This window comes from Oryctolagus cuniculus, chromosome 7, assembly GCF_051225735.1.
Source record: "Oryctolagus cuniculus isolate XC-2025 breed Fujian yellow rabbit chromosome 7, ASM5122573v1, whole genome shotgun sequence".
Classification (NCBI taxonomy): domain Eukaryota; kingdom Metazoa; phylum Chordata; class Mammalia; order Lagomorpha; family Leporidae; genus Oryctolagus; species Oryctolagus cuniculus.
Genome location: NC_142873.1, coordinates 147,157,692 through 147,179,863, shown reverse-complemented (window position 1 = coordinate 147,179,863; position 22,172 = coordinate 147,157,692). Strand labels below are relative to the sequence as shown.

Here is a 22,172-nt window from a genome sequence, read left to right as displayed (position 1 = left end):
TGAACCTAGATTTCCTTTGTGTGTGTGCAAGGGTGTGTATGTGTATTCTCTGTCTCTTCCTTTGCCTACCTAGCTCTATTGATACAGCCCATTTTCTTTTAAGATTTATTTACTTATTTATGTGAAAGTTAGAGTGACAGAGATAAAGGGAAAGACAGATCTTCCATTTACTGGCTCACTCCCCAAATGGCTGCAATGGCCTAGGCTGGGCCAGGCCAAAGTCAGGAGCCTGGAACTCCAGCTGGGTCTCCTACCTGGGTGGTAGGGGTCCAAACACACAGGCCATCTTCTACTGCTTCCCAGGTGCATTAGCGAGGAACTGGATCAGAAGTCGAGCAGTCAGCACTCGCACCAGCACTCGCATGGCTGGATGCCTGTGTTGTAGGCAGGCTTAACCCACTGCAGTACAATATCGGTCACTCCTTTCCTTTTTTTAAAGGAAATTCTTTTAATTTTCTTTTTCTATTTATTATTTGAAGTGGGGAGGGAGAGAAAGAGTGCAAGTGCTCCCATCTGCTGGTTCACTCCCCAAGTGCCTGCAGTGCCAGGAGCAGGGAATGCAGTCCAGGGGTCTCACGTGATGCCAGGGACTCAGCCACTCGAGCTGTCACCAGCTGCTTCCGAGGGCAGCGCTAGCAGGAAGCTGTGCTCTGACATGGGCTGTGGGCATCTTAACCACTAGACTGGACAGCCCCCTCAGTTTTCAGTTGTAAGCTGTTGTGGTTCAGTAAATCACAAACAAGTTTGTGAAAATTTATTTGAAATAAGTAATTTCTGAAAGCTTGAATATTGAGTTGCTGAGTCAGGTGCGTGTTAGCACGTGGTTTTGGTGACATTTCCGTTGGCTGCCCTAGGGCTTTTTCCCTGGATATGTGGTGTCCAACACTGTAGGCTCCAGCCGTGTGTGGTTGTTGAATACTTGTGTTTAGTTTGAATTGAGATGTATTACAGGTATATAAAATATACCTCCAATTTTAAAGATTTAGTACAAAGGAAAAATGTAGCAAGATGTTGAGATAATATCTTAGACACAGTGGGGTTAAGAATATTATTTAAATTAATTCCACCTGCTACTGAAGCAAACACTTTTTTTTTTTTTTAAGATTTTTTTTTTTTTTTTTGACAGGCGGAGTGGACAGTGAGAGAGAGAGACAGAGAGAAAGGTCTTCCTTTGCCGTTGGTTCACCCTCCAATGGCCGCCGCGGCCAGCGCTTAGGCCGGCGCACTGCGCTGATCCGATGGCAGGAGCCAGGTACTTCTCCTGGTCTCCCATGGGGTGCAGGGCCCAAGTACCTGGGCCGTCCTCCACTGCACTCCCGGGCCACAGCAGAGAGCTGGCCTGGAAGAGGGGCAACCGGGACAGAATTCGGCGCCCCGACCGGGACTAGAACCCGGTGTGCCGGCGCAGCAAAGCGGAGGATTAGCCTAGTGAGCCGCGGCGCTGGCCTAAAGATTTATTTATTTACTTGCAAGTCAGAGTTACACAGAGAGAGGAGAGGCAGAGAGACAGAGTTCTTCCATCCGATGGTTCACTCCCCAGTTGGCTGCAATGGCTGGAGCTGTGCCGATCCAAAGCCAGGAGCCAGGAACTTCTTCCAGGTCTCCCACGTGGGTGCAGAGGCCCAAGGACTTGGGCCATCTTCTGCTGCTTTCCCAGGCCATAGCAGAGAGCTGGATCAGAAGAGGAGCAGTCAGGACTAGAACCGGCGCCTTGGGATGCTGGCGCTTCAGGCCAGAGCATTAACCCACTGTGCCACAGCACCGGCCCCAGCAAATGCTTTTTAATATGACTACAAGAAAGTTTAAGATGAGATGTGCGTCCTGTGTTATGTTAGCTGTAGCTGCGATCATTTATCTCACTGGGTAGTGACGTCCATATGAGCGTGGGGGTGGTTGTGCCCTAAGAATCGTGAGACCAAGCAGCCGAGATCCCAGTGGCTGCTTCTTAACCTTGACACGAGAAACTGGATCGTTGTGGTGAATGGCATGGGCTTGAGCATTCAGAACCAGGGTTCTGTCCCTCCTCAGTGGTGTGGCTTAAAGCAGGTGACCTGTCTTCCCGGAACCTGTCTCCTCGTCTGAACTGTGAGGAAAACAACAGCAAGCTCACAGTGTTCCTGGGAGGTAATATATGTAAAACACTCTCACAGAGTACTTCTCAAGTGTGACGTAGTCGCTCAATAAATGCTGGCTACTAACTTGTTTACGGACAGTTTTGATGACATTTTGATTTATTCTGGTTGATACTTAGGGGTGTGCTGTGGAGGTTGATTCAGACAGGACAAAGGACTGTTCCTTGGTCACCTTTTCTTCCTCCCCTTCCTCCCTCCCTTCTTGTCATTCAGCATTTTTTTTTTCTCTAACTGAAATATGTGTCGTAATTGAAGGATTTGTAAGGAAGAATAATGACCCTTCTGTAAAATAGAGGCGTTGCTTCCAAGCTGTCAGTGTTGGCAGTCACAGTTTATTACCTGTCCTGAGGAAGTCATGACGTGGCTTCTCCTGTTTAGGGTTTTGATGGGTGAACGCCAGTAAGTAGAGCTGGTTTTCGGTGTGATTCTGTGGTTCTCCGGTGGCAGCCTGGTCACTGATCACTGACACTTTGTTTCAAGAAAGGTTCTGACTGAGACATTGCAGGTTTGATTTTAGTTCAGGTTAAAGCCTTTATTTTCATCTTCTGCCTGTGCTTCAGCTAAGTAGAACCAGAAAAGTACTCAGTAGGCTCTTCCCCAGTGTCACTCTTCCTTGCTTCATTTCAGCTGCTAGTTTTTGAGTGACTGCTTTGCTTTATTTCAAATAAATAAGTGTTTTATTTATTTGAGAGGTAGAGTTACAGACAGAGAGAGGGAGAGACAGAGAGAAAGATCTTCCATCCACTGGTTCACTCCCTATATGGCCACAAAGGCTGTAGCTGGGCTGATCTGAAGCTAGGAGCCAGGAGCTTCCTCCTGGACTCCTACTTGGGTGCAGGGGCCCAGGACTTGGGCCATCTTCCACTGCTTTCCCAGGCCACAGCAGAGAGCTGGATCGGAAGTGGAGCAGCCGGGTCGGTCTCGAACCGGCGCCCATATGGGATGCTGGCACTGCAGGCAATGGCTGTACCCAACCCATGCACTTTTTAATGGGATGCTTACTACATGCTGGCCAGTATTTGAAGATCTTTTCCTCTGTTAACTCACTTAGTATTCATAATAACTCTAGAAGGTAGGTAAGGAACCTGAGGCCCAGCAAGTTTAAGTAACTTGGCTGCTCTCACACAGATGGAGAAGAACCAGGACATCACACCAGCCATTCTGCTTCAGGCTTGCTGTTAAAGAGTGTGTTGAATGTCTATGTGTTTCTATGCAATAGTACTTGGCAAACCTCAATTTAATGGGATAAATGATTTCCTCTGTGAGTGTAAAATTCAAACTCTTTAATTCACAATTCAGCCGGGTCAGTACCTCTTTCTGTTGAGCTCACAGCAGTTGAGTGCAGGGCCGCCGTGCGCTGTGGGTCCAGGAGATCTCGGGGCCATTTTATCTAAAGTGGCTGCAGCTTGTCCTCTCTATACTTTGTTTCCTTTTAGGCGCTCACTGCTTGTTATAATTTTTAACTCGATGTGTTTATTATCTTTCTTCCACAGACCTCTTAAGTTTCACGAGTTCAAGTCTTATCTGTATCATGTAAAGTTGTTTCCCTGGTGCCAATGCCAGTATCAGGGCTTGGCGGATAGTAGGTCCTCAGGAAGTGCACACTGAGTGCTGATGCATGCGCTGAGGCTGAGGCGAGGAAGTGTGAGATGTCAGGTGAGTGAGGAAGAGCCTGTGGTTTGAGGTTAAGTGGCCTGTGCTGCTCTGACCACTAACCTCCCTAGTCCAGGTGTCAGCCTGTAGAAAACAACTCATTATAAATAGATCACAGCCCTGCAATGACTGTTAGTTCTCCTTCTATATAAAGGCCTTTTTTTTTTAAAGATTTATTTTATTTATTTGAAAGGCAGAAATGTATATAGAGAGGGAAGAGACAGTTCTTCCATCCGCTGGTTCACTCCCCAAATGGCCACAATGCCTGGACCTGGGCCAGGCTGAAGCCAGGGACCAGGAGCTCCATCTGGGTCTCCCGGGCGGGTGCAGGGGCCCCAGCATTTGGGCCATCTTCTGATGCTTTCCCAAGAATGTTAGCAAGGAGCTGGATCAGAAGTGGAGCAGCGCCCATCTTGATGCCATTGTCATAGGCAGAGGCTTTTCCCGCTTGGCCAAAGCCTCAGCCCCGGTTTTCTTTCGTTTATTCTTTACCACACTTAAATATCTATCTCCACTCTTCCTGCTGGTGTTGGAGATAAATGGTGGTATTGGTTTGGATACCCGTGGTTGTGAGTAACTGAGAGCCTGACTTGGCGTTGGCTTTACCATGAAGGAAATGTGTCTAGTGAAGGCAGCCTGGAGAGCGGGCTGCTCCCTGTGTAGCAGGGCAGGGTCCAGGTCGCTCCCTGTGATCCTTTTGGCTCTGTCCTCTCCTGGAGTTGGTTTCAGCCTCAGGCTGCTATCAAGTCAGCCACAGCAGCCACGGTTTCATATTCAGAGCATTCCTCGTCCGGAGCCTTTGCCTTAAGAGGGAGAAACTTTTCCCAGGAAACTGTCCCATCCACTAGAAATGGTCGTATGTGCACCTTTAAGTCAGTCACTGCTACAGGAAATGGAACTGTCATGACTGGCTTAGAGTCTTAGAGTCTTAGAGGACAGGGCCAACACCTCCTGCATTCCTTGGGCGAGGGAGGAATGGGTACCTGCTCAAAAAGCAGGAGTTAATTTGAAAGGCAAAGCAGCACAGGGAGGGGGAGGGGATGAGGGTGAGAGAGAGAAATTTCATCTGCTGGCTCACTCTCCAAACACCTTCAGTAGCTGGGGCTGGGCCAGGCAGAAGCCAGGGAGTGGCACTCCCATGGGGGTGGCAGGGACCCTAGTACTTGGGACATCATCCGCTGCCTTCCCAGGTACATCAGCAGGAAGCTAGATCAGAAGAGGAGTAGCCGGGACTCGAACTGACACTGTGATATGGAATGCCCATGTTACAAGTGGCAGTTTAAACTGCATTACACACTGGCCCCTTAATTTACATTTTTGAGAAAAATTATTAGGAAGAGGTGGCTGGGTCCAGGTTCTTGTCTGTCTTTTTGTGCAAAAAGAAATTCCAGAACAAGATAGATTTAAAAGTTAGCAGAGAAGCAAGATTTATTTGCATGTAAAGCAAAAGTACACATTGAGGAAGGAGTAGACATGCTAAAGAGAGCTGCACTCATAAAAGTTCAGGTCTATGATCTGGAGGCATAAGGGGTGATGTCTCGGGTGGGGTTTAACTGAATACTCATAACAGGAGGGGTTGGGAGGTGGGCTTGAGTACTGCCCACTTCCTTCCCCCTTCCCCTTCCTGGCATCAGGTACATGATGGTAGTAGGAGTGTCAGCTGTGTGATTTTTTTTTTTTTTAAAGATTTATTTATTTGAGAGGTAGAGTTAGAGGGAGAGACAGAGATCTTCCATCCTCTGGTTCACGCCTCAAATGGCCGCAGTGGCCAGGACTGGGCTGATCCAAAGCCAGGAGTCAGGAGTTTTTTCTGGGTCTCCCAAGTGGGTGCAATTGGGCCATCCTCTGCTGCTTTCCCAGGCACATTAGCAGGGAGCTGGATCGGAAGAGGAGCAGCCAGGACATGAACTGGCACCCAGATGGGATGCTGGTGCTGCAGGTAGAGGCTTAACCTATGCTGCAGCGCTGGCCCCCAGTCATGGGAATTTTATTGTAATGACATTATAAGGAGCAAAAGGTCCTTGGCACACAGGTGACAGCTGTTTCCTGAAAGATGTTTTCCGCTGGACAGAGGTTTTGGGGTTGGGTTGGGGGAGGTTGAATGGTGCAGGTGAGGCTGGCAACCTCATCTCCTTTCCGGATGTCTCCTTGCCAATATCATACTGAGAACCTAGAACACGTTCTTTGTGATTCAGTCTTTCATTTTTAGCCAAACAATAGAAAGCTAGTAAGTAGAAAACCGTCTGTAGCAGATGAGATCTGTAGCAGATGAGATCTTGTGGGAAAATTTGGAAAAAGATGATATCTTAGTGTGGTTTCATTCTAGTTCAGGAGGTAGGATGCAGAGACATGAAAAGTAGTGAAATGCAGTAACTAGTTTTAGAGAGCCCAAGCAAGCCATGATTAATTTACAAGTGATGAATGTGTGCTGTTCCCTGGGAGCGTGTAAGACGTCAAGACCTTCCTGGCAGCTCCAGATCTACTGAATCCTAATCTAGGCTTTACCAGGTTCCCTGATGACCGACCTGTATTGACATCAGAGTTTGAGAAGCTGGGTAGAGGTTGAGAGGACAGGTTATTGATTTGGACTAAAGTGATCTAGAAAAGCTTCCTGGAGGTGAGACTTGAGGTTGACTTGAAGGACAGGCATGGAAATGGCTTTTTGAGTAGAAGACGTGTGATTTTAGTTCCCTGTAGTGTCCTTAATGTGGAGGATGAAGGGAGTGGGTGTGGAGGAGGGCAGGGCTGTGGGTCCTCCAGCTGTCCTAGGAAAGGACAGGGGAGAACTTGGCGAGCCCTCATTTCTGAAGACTGTTGTATATGCTTAAAGCAGGTGTGTTTTTCTTTTTTAATTAAACTGTTAGCCGCATTAGGTAATTGAATCATAATTTAGTCATTTACCAAGGTTACGAAATAGATGGCCTTTGAAAACCACTGGAAGGGGAATCATTTCTCCAGCTATAGGATTAACTGTGGATGGAAGAGGGTACTTTAAAAAGACAGCTGTTTCTCTCAATCATGGTATTTAGCTAACACAATTGACTGCATTGTGTATTTTAGCTGTAACCTCTAATAACATAGCTACTTTGAAACTTGATGACTTTATAATGGTAAATTTTAGGTTGCTTCAAATAGAGAAGCATGATAAACTTTGTCTATACTTTTTGTTGCCCCTTTTTTAAATTTAAATATAAAGTGAAAAGACATTTTTTTCTATAGTTTTAAATGGTTTTTCAGTTTACACTGAATTTTTTTTTTAAGATTTATTTATTTATTTGAAAGTCAGAGTTACACAGAGAGAGAAGGAGAAGCAGAGAGCGAGAGCTCTTCCATCCACCGGTTCACTCCCCAGTTGGCCGCAACGGAGCTGCACCGATCCGAAGCCAGGATCCAGGAGCTTCTTCTAGGTCTTCCATGCTGGAGCAGGGGCCCAAGGACTTGGGCGATCCTCCACTGCTTTCCCAGGCCATAGCAGAGAGCTGGATTGGGAATAGAGCAGCCAGAACTCCAACTGGTGCCCATATAGGATGCTGGCACTGCAGGTGGTGGCTTAACCCACTACGCCACAGTGCCTGCTCCAAGTTTACATTGATTTAGACTAAAGCAAAAGAATGTCAAGTGTACTGTTATAAACGGGACCACCAACTCAGACACGGAGCCACTGGTAAGCTAATAAAACTGAAACTCAAAAAACTGATTTATTGGAGCATGTTTAAGACCTTTTTTGGAAAATTTTAAGTATTATTTCAGTTGTAATGTAGCGGGGGTATTTTTTTCAGTTTCATTGTATCTTAAGTTGAAATTTTTTCACTTTCAGTATATTCTCAATTTTTAAAATTATTCAGGTTAAATTTTGCAGATTATAGGAAATAAATAGAAAGGCAGGAACCATGCCTTATTCAGCACTGGATTGCTAATGTTTAGTGTAGGCCCTTACGCAACTGGTGAATGAATAAAGCAATTTTTCTAACTTAAAAAATTTTTTTTGAAGACTTATATGAAAGAGAGAGGAGGAGAGACAGAGCAAGAGAGAGAGAGATCTTTCATCTGCTGGTTCATTCCCTAGATAGTCACAATGGCCAGGGCTGGACCAAGCTGAAGCTAGGAGCCCAGATCTTTTTCCACATCTCCTACATGGGTGCAGGGGCCCAAGGACTTGGGCCGTCTTCCACTGCTTTCCCAGGTGCATTAGCAGGGAGCTGGATCAAAAGTGAAGCAGCCAGGTCTGAAATGGGCGCCCATATGAGATGCCGGCATCACAGCCAAAGGCTTTAACCTGCTATGCCACAATGTTGGCTCCCCCCCTTTTTTTAAACTTTAAAAAAATTTTTATTTTATTTTATTTTTTATTTATTTGACAGGTAGAGTTACAGACAGTGAGAGAGTGAGAGAGAGCGAGAGCGAGAGAGAGAAACAGAAAGGTCTTCCTTCCATTGATTCACTCTCCAAATGGCCACTACGGCCGGAGCTGTGCTGATCCGAAGCCAGGAGCCAGGCGCTTCTTCCTGGTCTCTCATGCGGGTGCAGGGCCCAAGCACTTGGACCATCCTCCACTGCCTTCCCGGGCCACAGCAGAGAGCTGGACTGGAAGAGGGGCAACCGGGACTAGAACCGGCACCCATATGGGATGCCAGTGCCATAGTTGGAGGATTAACCTACTGTACTACTGCACCGGCCTCTGGAAGTATTTTTAAACCTCAGTGTGTATTCCCTAAAATATATATAATCACATATTACAGTTATATCAACTTTAATTTTTTTTTTTTTTTTTTTTTTGACAGGCAGAGTGGACAGAGAGAGAGACAGAGAGAGAAAGGTCTTCCTTTGCCGTTGGTTCACCCTCCAATGGCCGCCGCTGCAGCCGGCGCACCGCGCTGATCCGATGGCAGGAGCCAGGATCCAGGTGCTTTTCCTGGTCTCCCATGGGGTGCAGGGCCCAAGCACCTGGGCCATCCTCCACTGCACTCCCTGGCCATAGCAGAGAGCTGGCCTGGAAGAGGGGCAACCGGGACAGAATCCGGCGCCCCGACCGGGACTAGAACCCGGTGTGCTGGCGCCGCAAGGTGGAGGATTAGCCTATTGAGCCACGGCGCCGGCCCCAGTTATATCAACTTTAGTAAGTAAATCTCTCCTTTCCAACATCCTCTTTGCAGAATGGAAACTAAGACCAAAGAGGTTAAAGTCACTCCCCCCTTGGTTAGATAGCTTCCACGGGGAAGATCCTGTCTTTTTTGCAAGTCAGGATTTGGTCCTGGTCCCTAACATCTCAACAGATCCCTTTTCCCCTTGAGGAGCCATATCATTTAGTAGGACAGTCATTTGGCACATTTAGCATGGAATGATGGGATGTGTTCTGAAACAGTGTCATCAGGAGATTCCGTCAGCGTGCAAACTTCCTAGAGTGTACTGCAACTGAGGTGATAAGGTCAGTTGCTCGATGAGGCCTAGAGATGCAATAGACATGACACGTACGGGGCCACTGCCTGTGTAACGTGGCTTACTGTTGGAGAAACTTTTTTAGTAAGTAGAAGGAATCTATTCTGAAATTATGATATAAAGTATATATTGTAAATACATAGAGCAGTAAGTCACTTATTTTCATTCTAAAGTGGTACGTGCTTGTACATAATTGCATGTGCTCTACTTTATACGCTTGCCAGTGCAGTAGGTCTGTTTACACCAGTGCAACCACAAACACATCAAGAATGCGGCATGCCGCGATGGTACAGTGGTGAGGAGGTCACCAGGTGAGAGGAATTCTCAGCTCCAGTACAGTCTTAGGGAACCACTGTCGTGTATGTGGCCTGTCAAAAGGTGACCAGAACATTAAGTGGTCTGTGATTGTGTAAAATAGTGATAAACATTTGTAAATCGTCTTTTGAATCAGGTATATCAGCCCACGGTACTTGATCTATAAAGGATGAGTCACCAAAATTGTCCATAACGTTATACTTGGTAGTAAGACAAGCCATCAGAGGTGTTAATGTTGGCCTGTTTTGCACTAAAAGGTACTTTGCTCTTATTCCTGGTTTGTGTAGAATAAGAATATTCCTAGCCGGCGCCGCGGCTCACTAGGCTAATCCTCTGCCTTGCGGCGCCGGCACACCAGGTTCTAGTCCCGGTCGGGGCGCCGGATTCTGTTCCGGTTGCCCCTCTTCCAGGCCAGCTGTCTGCTGTGGCCTGGGAGTGCAGTGGAGGATGGCCCAAGTGCTTGGGCCCTGTACCCCATGGGAGACCAGGAGAAGCACCTGGCTCCTGCCATCGGATCAGTGCGGTGCGCCGGCTGCAGTGTGCCAGCCGTGGCGGCCATTGGAGGGCGAACCAACGGCAAAGCAAGACCTTTCTCTCTGTCTCTCTCTCTCACTGTCCACTCTGCCTGTCAAAAAAAAAAAAAAAAAAAAAAAAAGAATATTCCTGTTTTCGACTGGCTGGGTCTTATGGGGCTTCAGTTTAGCTTGGTTGAAGTCTGGTATGCTCAGGTTCAAGGCAAGATAGGATGGCATTCCTTCAGAGGGAGGGAGTCTGTTATTTACCAAATCTGACCCAGTCAACAGTGACCAGGTTCCTGGCCTGCAAAGAGCAGAGTCCGGCTGGCGTGCCGAGGAGTTGAGAGTTTAACCACGAAGCAAGCTTGTCTTCAGCTTTGAGTTTTAGGGGCATGTTTTCTCTCTGTGTCAAGTGTTTATGAAAATGTGATCTACGCATGTTCCTACGTGCATCAGAATTAAACCTGGTTCAAGTGCTCACTAAGAATTTCAGATTCCTGGACCCCAGCACGGGCACAGGGGATCAGATCTGGAGCCCTGGTGACTGCACGTCAGATCCACGTCCTTGCGGATTTGCATGTGTCCTGAGGTCTGGAGTCCTGCTCCTCTACCCCTTTGGGGCGTTCATTTCCTTCCTCTTCAGATCATTTCTGCGTTCATTTCATGCGTTGTGTTTTACTCCATTTTCATGTTCTGGGCGGGAAGGTTTTGGATTGCTTATTTCCTTGAAATGAAAGGTTCATGTCTGTATTACAAATATCAAAAAGTGCAAAAGGTTATCCAGTGAAGAACTCCCTCTGCCCGGTCTCAGCTTCAGGACCTTGTGCTCTTGTAAAGCCCTTTGTGTCACTCAACTTTTGACTCACTCAGTTTCCCCCCAGCCCAGTGATGTGGGCGCTGGTGTCCCCATTTTATAGAGGAGGAAAGCAGGCCCAGAGAGGTTGCATAACCTTTTCAAAGTCGCTTGGCCAGGAAGCGGCGGGGGTGTCTGAGGGTCAGGCTTTGGTGAGTGCTGTCAGCCACCACGCTGTGAAGATGTGAGGATTAACCCAGTGAAAGTGTGTGTGTGACTTGTTTGGGGAGAGCGGAGAGTTCATCTTCAGCAAGGTAAATGTTCCCTGGGAACTCTGCCCTGAAGTCGCATCTAGCCTGGAAAGTCTCTTATCTGTGTAATTTCAAACCAGTTCATTCCTCCCTGGATGGCACAGGTGTCCTCTGGAGAGTAGTTTCATGAGTAGGGGATACTGAAGAAGGAAATGATAGCTTCTCAAGTCTTTCTGATGTTGGCTCTTTTATTTACATAGTCACAGTTTGGGAATGTAGTAATTTTTCTATTAATATAATTTGACTTTATTGATCACATTATAGTTCTGCAATATGGTTATTGCTGGGAGACAATGATACAGTCTTCACATGGCCAGAGATTTTTGACATCTTAAATAAAGGATGTCTTTGCTTCAACACATTTACTGGAGTGTTTAAACTCTGTATGGACTGTTTCTTAACAGCATAGGGGCATAGTATGTGTCTGTTGGGGGGACTTAATGTGGAAGATACTTACATTCTTTCTGCTGTCTTGCTGTTTTCTGAAAGAATAAAGCAACCTAGGGGTTCTTATTTATTTGAGAGGTAGTGTTGCAGACAGTGAGAGGGAGAGACAGAGAGAAAGGTCTTCCATCCACTGCTTCGCTCCCTAAATGGCCACAAAGGCTGGAGCTGGGCTGATCTGAAACCAGGAGCTTCCTCTGGGTCTTCCCACTTGGGTGCAGGGGCCCAAGGACTTGGGCCATCTTCTACTGTTTTTCCAGGCCACAGCAGAGAGCTGGACTGGAAGAGAAGCAACTGGGACTAGAACTGGTGCCCATATGGGATGCTGGCACTGCAGGCGGAGGATTAACCTACTGCCCCACAGCTCTGGCCCCCAATCTAGGGGTTCTAATGACTAACTGTTTGAATTGAAGCACTATGCTAGGCCTTGGGTTTTGTGACAGGTTGGACATCACTAATACAAACATCTTAAGTGCTCTGGAACCTGAACTTTCTGGGTGCTGACGTGATGCCATAAGTGGAAGATTCCACACCCAGCCTTTCTGGATGGGTTGCAGTCAAATTATAGGTGCTTAAAAATTATCGTATAAACACTGGCATCATAGTGCTGAGTGGGTTAAGCCACAGCCTGCAATGCCAGCATTCCGTATGAGCACCAGTTCAAGTCCTGGCTTCTCCACTTCTGATCCAGCTCCCAGCTAATGTGCCTGAGATAGCAGTGGAAGATGGTCCAACTGCTTGTGTCCCTCACTTCGCCTACCTGGGAGACCTGGATGGAGTTCCAGGCTGCGGGCTTCAGTTGACCCATTCCTGACCATTGTGGCCATCTGGAGAGTGCACCAGTTGAGTGGAAGATCTATCTTCTGCCTTTGAAAGAAAGCTTTTTTTAAGTATAAAATTACCTTTAGGCTTTCTCTATAAAGTGTATGTGAAACATAAATGGGTTTTGTGTATAGACTTGGGTCCCACTACTAAGATAACTCCTTATGTATATGCAGATTTTCCAACCTCTGAAATACAAAGCACTTTGGGGCCCAAGTATTTTAAATAAGTGGAATTCAAGTGACATTTATTAAACTCTAGCCATGTGCTAGGAGCTTTGTGTGCCCGGAGTGATTTGATCTCCACAATATTGGTGCAGGTTGGTTTCACAGATGTTGAGCAACTGAACTAAAGATCACATAGCCAATAAAGTAGTGAAAATGTGATTCAAACCCAGATATGTCTGATTCCAGACCTTATTATTTCCCACAGACTCTGCAGACCCTGTGGAAAGATAACAGCTTATTAAATAAACCTTTAGACTCCAAACCTTGGTTCCAACATGTGTTAGGCAAAAATTCTGAAGAAATAGGTAATAGAAGCCAAGGAACTTTGCCCATTTATCATGTTGTTTTGTGACTTTTAAGTTAATCTAAATTGAAGGAAGCTATTCCATGTATTCAGGCAACTAATTTGGATCAACAGAATGCATGCTAAAGGTGTAAGTGGGCATTAAAGTGGCTAAGCTCATTCTTTGAGGAACACAGTGCTCTATCCTTCCCCAAGGAAATGCGTCGAGGGAAATAGTTTAACTACCGGGAGGCCATGCTTACCTTCAGGCCTCCCTTCTTTTTCTCTTTCCACGGTCATCATCATTCCTCATCCCCGTCCCGTAAACACAGAGAGGAGCAAAACTGAAACACTCCTTTTTAGGTGTTTTAAAATCTGACTAGTACAAGGACTAATTAAATTAGGTTTTCTAAGTAAGCGGTTTCTTAACCTTGCTTTGGTAAAACATTAAGATATTTATGGCATCTGCACTGACCCCTGTTCTGCAATGTAGAAGTTAATCCAGCAGTTTATGATTAAATGCCAGTGTTAGGCAATTCAGGAATTACCACAGAGGATTGGAGGGGAGAGGGTAGGCCAGCAGTGAGGAATAGTGTGTGAGTGGAACAAGCTAAACAGAAATGCCCCTTTTGTAAGAACTGCACACAAATAAATGAATATTGAGACTTGTGCTTTGTGGTGTCAGTGGGATTATTCAAGCTTTTTCTTTGGTTATTTGAATTTTCTGATATTTAAGAAAATATTGTAAATGCATATTTTTATAATATGAAACTGTTTACATAATTTAAATTAAAACTTATTCCAGCAAGTATATATTTATAATCTATATACTTTATTTTTTTTTAATTTTGTCAAAGGCTTTGGAAATCCTTACAATATAATATACGTGCGTAGATTCTTTTTTGTTTGTTTGTTTAAGATTCATCTATGTATTTGAAAGTCAGAGTTACGCAGAGAAAGGAGAGGCTGGCCGCAGTGACTGGAGCTGTGCCAATCTGAAGCCAGGCGTCAGGAGCCTCTTCTGGGTCTCACACACAGGAGCAGGGGCCCAAGCACTTGGGCCATCCTCCATGCCCTCCTAGGCCAAAACAGAGAGCCGGATCGGAAGTGGAGCAGTTGGGACCCGAACCGGCTCCCATATGAGATGCCGGCACTGCAGGTGGCAGCTTTACCTGTTACACCACAGCGCCGGCCCCAATCTATGTTCTTTAAAAACAATTTTATTGGGTAGACTACATATACCATGCAGTCCACCCAGTTCACCCATTTAAAATGTACAATTCATTGGTTTTTAGTATATTCACAAAGTTGGGCAACCATGATGAATCTATTTTACAATATTTTTATCACCCCTGAAAGAAACTTTGTACCTATTAGTAGTTGCTTTCTGTACTCACCCCTAAACTCTACGAAACCATTAACCTACTTTCTATCTCCATGGTTTTGAGTTTTTTGAGCATTTCATATAAACAGAATCAAAGCATGTGGTCTTTTTTCTTTTTTTTGGAAAGGCAGAGTTAGAGAGAAAGGTCTTCTTTCCATTGGTTCACCCCCAAATGGTTGCTACCGCTGGCACGCTGCGCTGATCTGAAGTCAGGAGCCAGGTGCTTCCTCCTGGTCTCCCATGCAAGGACCTGGGCCATCCTCCACTGCACTCCTGGGCCACAGCAGAGAGCTGGACTGGAAGAGGAGCAACCGGGACAGAAGCCTGTGCTCCGACTGGGACTAGAACCCTGGGTGCTGGCGCCACAGGCGGAGGATTAGCCTAGTGAGCTGTGGTGCTGGCCAGCATGTGATCTCTTATGACTGACTTCTTTCAGTGTATTTTTTTTTTTTTTTTTTTTTTTTTGTGCCGGTGCCTATTTGACATGCTGGTGTCATTTTCTTTGGAAATGCACGCAGGATGTGGTAGGATTGCTGGGTCATACTGGTTACATTTTCAACTTTTTGCAGAACCTTTTTTTTTTTTAAGATTTATTTATTTATCTGAAAGACAGAATTACAGAGAGGCAGAGTCAGAGAGAGAGAGAGAAGTCTTCCATCTGCTGGTTTGCTCCCCAGATGGCCACCATGGCCAGAGCTGTGCTGATCCACAGCCAGGAGCCGGGAGCTTCTTCTGGGTCTCCCATGTAGGTGCAGGAGTCCAAAGACTTGGGCCATCTTCTGCTTTCCCAGGCCATAGCAGAGAGCTGGATTTGAAGTGGAACAGCTGGGCCTGGAACTGGGGCCTATATGGGATGCCAGTGCTGTAGGCAGCGGCTTTACCCCCATGCCACCATGCTGGCTCTGCAGTGTGTCTTTTTAGTGTGTTTTCAGAGTTTGTCCAAGCTATAATGTATATCAATACTTTATTGTTTTCTGTTGCTAAATAATGTTTCACTCTGTGGAATATTAGATTTTACATGTTTTTTTTTTTTATTTTACCTTTTTTTTTTTTAAAGATTTATTTATTTGAAAGGTAGAGTTACAGACAGAGAGAGGGAGAGACAGCATGATCTTCCATCTGCTACTTCAATCCCCAAATAGCTGCAATGGCCGGAGCTGGGCCGATCCAAAGCTAAGAGCTTCTTCCAGGTCTCCCATTCAGGTGCAGGGGCCCAGGCACTTAAGCCATCTTCAACTGCTTTCCCAGGCCAGAAGTAGAGAGCTGGATTTGAAGAGGAGCAGCCGGGACATGGACCAGTGCCCATATGGGATGCTGGTGCCACAGGCAGAGGTGTAACCTACTGTGCCACAGTGCTGGCCCTTATTTTACTTTTTAAAGATAATACTCTTGAGAGTTTTCTGCTTCTGGAGAAATGGAATAGATGGTAGTGAGTCTCCTGGTCTTTATCCTTATACATACCAGGCTTGGAACTAAAGAAGCCAGCAATCTGGGAGTACTAACAGGTGCAGAGCAAAAAACTCCCAACAAAATCCTGTTCTCTCTAGTCAGAGAACCAGGAAAGGGGAACCTAAGCAAGACTGGAGAACTCTTAGACAGTGAGTGTTGTACTCCAAACACCAGAGCAAGAAATCTGTGGCCACCACCTCACCCATGTTAGCAAAGGCTAAATGAGTGACTTAGACTTCTGCTCCCTGGGGGTCAGTAATTTAACATTCTCTTACTGATGGGCTTGGGTGGTCTTCAGTGTTTTGCTATTACAGTGTGTCAGTGTTCCTTCACCTTACTGGTATCTTTGGACATCTGTGTGTTTCTACAGAATACATTTCTAGGTGTAAAATTGTTGGATCCATAGCATACGATGGCAGCTAGATAGATGACATTAAGCCGTGGAAATGCATTTGTCATTGATACAAAACTGGTGTAGAATCAAGGCCTGGTTTCCGGGGTAGTGTGCTTTCGGCTGTACCACAGTGGCTTCCTGGGTCAATTTTGGTTGTATTGAATGCAGTTAATACTCACCTGTAATTCTGATAATATAACTTTAGTTTTGTTGAAATTTTGTTAGTACAACTTTGATTATTTTTTTTTTTTTTAATGAATTCTCCTTTTTTTTTTTTTTTTTGACAGGCAGAGTGGACAGTGAGAGAGAGAGACAGAGAGAGAAAGGTCTTCCCTTGCCGTTGGTTCACCCTCCAATGGCCGCCGCTGCAGCCGGCGCACCGCGCTGATCCGATGGCAGGAGCCAGGATCCAGGTGCTTTTCCTGGTCTCCCATGGGGTGCAGGGCCCAAGCACCTGGGCCATCCTCCACTGCACTCCCTGGCCATAGCAGAGAGCTGGCCTGGAAGAGGGGCAACCGGGACAGAATCCGGCGCCCCGACCGGGACTAGAACCCGGTGTGCCGGCGCCGCAAGGTGGAGGATTAGCCTATTGAGCCACGGCGCCGGCCAACAACTTTGATTAAAGAAGGACATTTTGACTTGTGACCTAAAAATCCAAATTTCCAAACAATTTCACTGCACTTTCAAAAAGCATCATCTGGGCTGGTGGTTGTGTTGTGGTGGGTTAAGCTACTGCTTGGGATGCCAGAATCCCCTATCAGGGTGCTGGGTTGATAGATTCCTGGCTGTGTTATTTCTCATCCAGCTTCTTGCCAGTGTACCTTGGAAGGCAGCAGATCATGTCTCAAGTATTTGGGTCCCTGCTACCCACACAGGAGACATGGATGGAGTTCGTGGCTCCTGGCTTCATGTGTTCTAGCCCCAGCTGTTGTAGGCATTTGAAAGGTGAGCTAGTGGATGGAAGAGTCTCTCTCTCTCTCTCTCTCTCTCTCACTGTCCTTTTCACACGAATGAATGAATACATGATTTTTTTAAGCATCAACTGACTAGTGCTCCCAGTTTTTTTTGAAGTTTTGTTTATTTGTATTTATTTGAAAGGCAGAGCACTTCTCTCCCGTTACCAGTGCTCCTTGCAGTGAGTGGAGGGTTGGTAGTGTGAGTGAGCCCTGGGAGCCACCTGACTGTGTGCTCTGAAGAGGGTGCATCACTCCAGCCTCCCCTCACCCATGTTCTTCCATGTGTCCCTAGATGCCTTATGTGCGGGTCTCCTTCAGTGCCTGTAGCAAAATGAGGATTCCTGGACTGAACTGGGCTCAGGAAATTCTGCTGAATTAAGATATCTGGATGTGAGGCCCAGGAATCATTATTTTAAATGTTTTCCTTAGCTGCTACTGCTTCTTATTTATTTATTTTTTTTAAAGATTTATTTGAAAGGCAGAGTTACAGACAGTAAGAGGCAGAGAGAGAGAGAGGTCTTCCATCTGCTGGTTCAGTCCCCAGATGGCTGCAACGGCCGGAGTTGGGCTAATCCGAAGCCAAGAGCCAGAAACTTCTTCCAGGTCTCCCAGGCAGGTGATGCCGGCACTGCAGGTGATGGCTTTATCCACTATGCCACAGCACCAGACCCCTTAGGTTATTCCTTTTTTTTTTTTTTTTTTTTTTTTCCCTGACAGGTGGAGTTACAGACAGTGAGAGAGAGAGACAGAGAGAAAGGTCTTCCCCAAATGGCTGCTACAGCCTGTGCACTGCACCGATCCGAAGACAGGGACCAGGTGCTTCCTCCTGGTTTCCCATGCGGGTGCAGGGCCCAGGGACCTGGGTCATCCTCCACTGCACTCCCGGGCCACAGCAGAGAGCTGGACTGGAAGAGGAGCAACCAGGACAGAATCTGGTGCTCTGACTGGGACTAGAACCCAGGGTGCTGGTGCCACAGGCGGAGGATTAGCCTAGTGAGCTGTGGCGCCGGCCTAGGCCTTCTTAAGTAACTAAATTTTAGTGCAAGTTGCAGTGTTTGGAATTAATGTGATTCGTTCAGGCTACAAATTCTGTATATGTTTTGTTTCTGATAAGAAAAAAATATATTTTTCTTTCTTTAACTAAGCTCCATTGTAACTATCCCAGGATGTCTAATTAGGGTAGAATCCTCCCTAGGGGGTCTTGTCTATGTCCCCATTTTTTTTTTTTTTTTTTGTTTTCTTTCTTTCTTTCTTTTTTTTTTTTAAACCTGCTTCACCTTTCCATTAGTTTAGTGATTAATGACTTTTCAGGGTTGTAGCATTTTGCTGAAATACTTCTGAATTTTTTGAGTTACTTGCGGATAACAGTACTTTTACTAGCATCTTTGTATGACTTGTTCTTTTTTTTTTTTAATAAAGATTTCTTTCTTTCTTTCTGTCTCTCTCTCTTTCTCTCTGTCTCTCTCTCTCTCCCCCTCCCTCTCTCTCTCTTTCTTTCTTTCTTTTTTGACAGAGTTAGACAGTGTGAGAGAGAGACAGAAATGTCTTCCTTTTTCCATTGGTTCACCCCCCAAGCGGCCATTACGGCCAGCGCGCTGCGCCAATCTGAAGCCAGGAGCCAGGTGCTTCCTCCTGGTCTCCCATGCGGGTGCATGGCCTAGGAATCTGGGTCATCCTCCACTGCACTCCCGGGCCACAGCAGAGAGCTGGACTGGAAGAGGAGCAACCAGGACAGAATCCGGTGCTCTGACCAGGACTAGAACCCGGGGTGCCGGCGCTGCAGGCAGAGGATTAGCCTGGTGAGCCGCAGCACCAGCCCTATTTATTTCTTTGAAAGACAGAGTTGCAGAGAGGCAGAGGCAGAGAGAGAAAGAGAAAGAAAGAGAATGAGATCTTTCATTCGCTGGTTCACTCCCCCACATGGCCACAAGGGCCAGAGCTGTGCCAGTCCGAAGCCAGGAGCCAGGAGCTTCTTCCAGGTCTCCCATGTGGGTGCAGGGGCCCAAGGACTTGGGGCATCTTCCACTGCTTTCTCAGGCCACAGCAGAGAGCTGGATCGGAAGTGGAGCAGCCGGGTCTTGAACCAGTGCCCATATGGGCTGCCGGCACTGCAGGCAGTGGCTTTACTTGCTATGCCACAGCACTGGCCCCATGACTTGTTATTTCTGGCACTTTCTATAGACTTTGTGGTAGAAGAGGCTATGCCTATCCCAGCAAGTCTCAGAATGTTTCCTTCTTTCCTGTGGAGTGTACCTGAAGGAAAAAGCTTGTCCCATTCTGATTTTAGGAAAATTCGGTCTCATCCTTGAGTTCGGGGAAATCAGCTGCTCCGTTCATTGCGTATGACTAGAAATAGCCTGTTGGAAAGATAGCTTTGGTTATTTCCTTGCTCCTGAGGAATGTAGAGCAGGATGTGGGGTGTTGCTGATGAATGCTTTGCTAAATGGGAGGGAGGTTGGCAGTTATTCGACTCTTTGGAAGTAGGCACGCCTACACGGCGCTCATTTTATGTTGCCTGATAAAGAATACTGTATGATGAAACAAGAAATGATTTTTATATTTCATGAAACCCATGACAGACTTTGTCCTGAGGAAGCATGTATGTACCTCCCAGGAATTAAAACATTGTCCAGTATATCAGCCATTAGCCTCATGTGACTATTTAAATTTTAACTACTTAACGATAAATACAATAAGAAATTCAATTCAGTGAAACTAGCCACATTTCTAAAAAAAATTTATTTCTTTATTTGAAAGGCAGAGTTACAGAGTTCCACCCATGTTCACTCCGATGGCTGTGATGGCAGGGGCTGGGCCAGGGCGGAGCCAGGAGCTCCATCTGGGTCTCCCACATGGGTGGCAGGGGTCTAACCACTTTGGCCTTCTTTTGCTTCTTTCTGAGGCACATGAGCAGGGAGCTGGATTGTTAAGTGCAGCAGCCGGGATTCGAACCGGTGCCCATATGGGACGCTGGTGTCACAGGCAACGGCTTAATCCGCTATGCCACGGTGCTGGCTACTAGTCACATTTAAGTACTCACTGGCTAGATGTTGCTAGTGGCCACCACGTGGGACAGAGATTATGCAGATCTCTGCAGCACAGAGTTCTCTTGGACAGCACTGTCCTAGACTAGTCATTGCTAAGAGCAAGTAGCACATTGAAGGAACCCAACAATCAAGAGTTGTATCTCCACCCTTCCTTCCACCAACGCCACTTTTCCTGTCTTCCAGGGCCCTGGGTTAAAGTTCATAGACAGGTCTGTTCTGAGTATCAGTCACTTTGATCTCATTTTTTTCATGTTTAATTCTGTTTTCCAGGCTGGCAGTGATGGTGAAAGCATAGGAAACTGCCCGTTTTCCCAGAGGCTCTTCATGATTCTTTGGCTCAAAGGAGTTGTATTTAGTGTCACAACTGTTGACCTGAAGAGGTGAGTCGTGGATGTGATTTGCAGTGAGCACAGATGGAAAATATTTATTTCACTGTCTTTGCATTTTTTTTTTTAAGATTTATTTATGGGGCTGGTGCTATTGTGTAATGGGTAAAGCCGCCACCTGCAGTGCTGGCATCCCATATGGGTGCCAGTTCAAGTCCTGGCTGCTCCACTTCTGATCCAGCTTTATGCTATGGGCTGGGAAGGCAGTGGAAGATAGCCCGAGTACTTGGGTCCTGCGCCCACAGGGGAGACCTGGAAGAAGCTCCTGGCTTCCGATAGGTTCAGCTCCAAAGTGAACGAGTGGATAGAAGACCTCTCTCCTTCTCACTGCCTGTGCGTCTCTGTAACTTTGCCTTTTGAATAAACATAAATCTTTTAAAAGATGTATTTGTTTATTTGAAAGGCAGAGTTACAGAGAGGCAGAAGTAGAGAGAGAGGTCTTCCATCTGCTGGTTCACTCCACAAGTTGGCCGCAACGGCCGGAGCTGTGCCAATCCGAAGTCAGGAGCCAGGGGCTTCCTCTGGGTCTTCCACATGGGTGCAGGGGGCAAGGACTTGGGCCATCTTCTACTGCTTTCCCAGGCCACAGCAGAGAGCTGGATCAGAAGTAGAGCAGCCAGAACTTGAACCAGTGCCCATGTGGGATGCTGGCACTGCAGGCGATGGCTTTACCCTCTATGCCACAGTGCCAGCCCCGTGACCACTCAGTCTTTTAAGGAACTCACTGTATGTTTACTTTAAATGTCATTAAAAAATGACAGCAGTTAAGTTTTAGTTACGATGGATGTAGTGAAGTCTTGACCCTCTCAATGTCAGCATGAAACTATGAAAGCTTTCTAAGCAGATGTTGTCATGTCCTCAAATATGCTGAACATCTGATTCATGTGATCTGGCTAGTCATGGGGTTTTAGGAGGCTGAATACCATTGTGGTCTCTTTCATTTGATCAGCTTTTCAGGGAATAACAGGAGTTTTCGATAATATGATTTTAATTGTATTTATTCAGTGTGATTGTAAAATAACAGCCATTATCCAGTTGTTCTGTGTTGGTTCTGGCTAGTTGAAGAGCTGTTTCTAGCTTCTCTCTGTAGACTAGAGCACAGAGGGTTGACAGCCCTGTTGAGTGAGTAAGAAACACTTTTTACTTGGGAACTTATAGTTTCCCTTGGTTAAGAGCTCTAAGGTGTGGGGCCGGCGCTGTGGCGTAGTGGGTAAAGCTGCTGCCTGCAGTGCTGGCATCCCATATGGGCGCCGGTTCGAGTCCTGGCTACTCCACTTCTGATCCAGCTCTCTGCTATGCCCTGGGAAAGCAGTAGAAAATGATCCAAGTCATTGGGCTCCTTCACCCGCGTGGGAGACCCAGAAGAAGCTCCTGGCTCCTTGCTTTGGATCGGCACAGCTCCAGCCATTGTGGCCAATTGGGGAGTGAACCAGCAGATGGAAGACTCTCTCTCTCTCTCTCTCTCTCTCTCTCTCTCTCTCTCTGCCTCTCGTTCTCTCTGTGTAACTCAGACTTTCAAATACATACATACATACTCTGAGGTGAAGAACCTTTAGACTTCTCCTCACCTCTCCTAGATTTAAATCAAAGGTTAAGGGGCTGGCATTGTAGCATAGTGGGTAAAG

At 46.4% G+C, this 22,172-nt stretch overlaps 1 protein-coding gene across 2 annotated transcripts in view; it reads left to right on the top strand.

Moving 5' to 3' along the window:
* The window catches only part of CLIC4 (CLIC family member 4), a 79,293-nt gene that overhangs the window by 27,739 nt on the left and 29,382 nt on the right, over positions 1-22,172 (top strand). The window contains exons 1-2 of one of the 2 annotated variants that reach the window (XM_089301353.1): positions 16,451-16,571; positions 20,432-20,541. In XM_089301353.1, the coding sequence (XP_089157479.1) occupies positions 16,551-16,571; positions 20,432-20,541 (131 nt within the window). In that variant the 5' untranslated portion in view covers positions 16,451-16,550. Of the gene's footprint in view, positions 1-16,450; positions 16,572-20,431; positions 20,542-22,172 lie in introns of those variants that run through there. The other variant, XM_051856667.3, reaches the window with a different exon arrangement.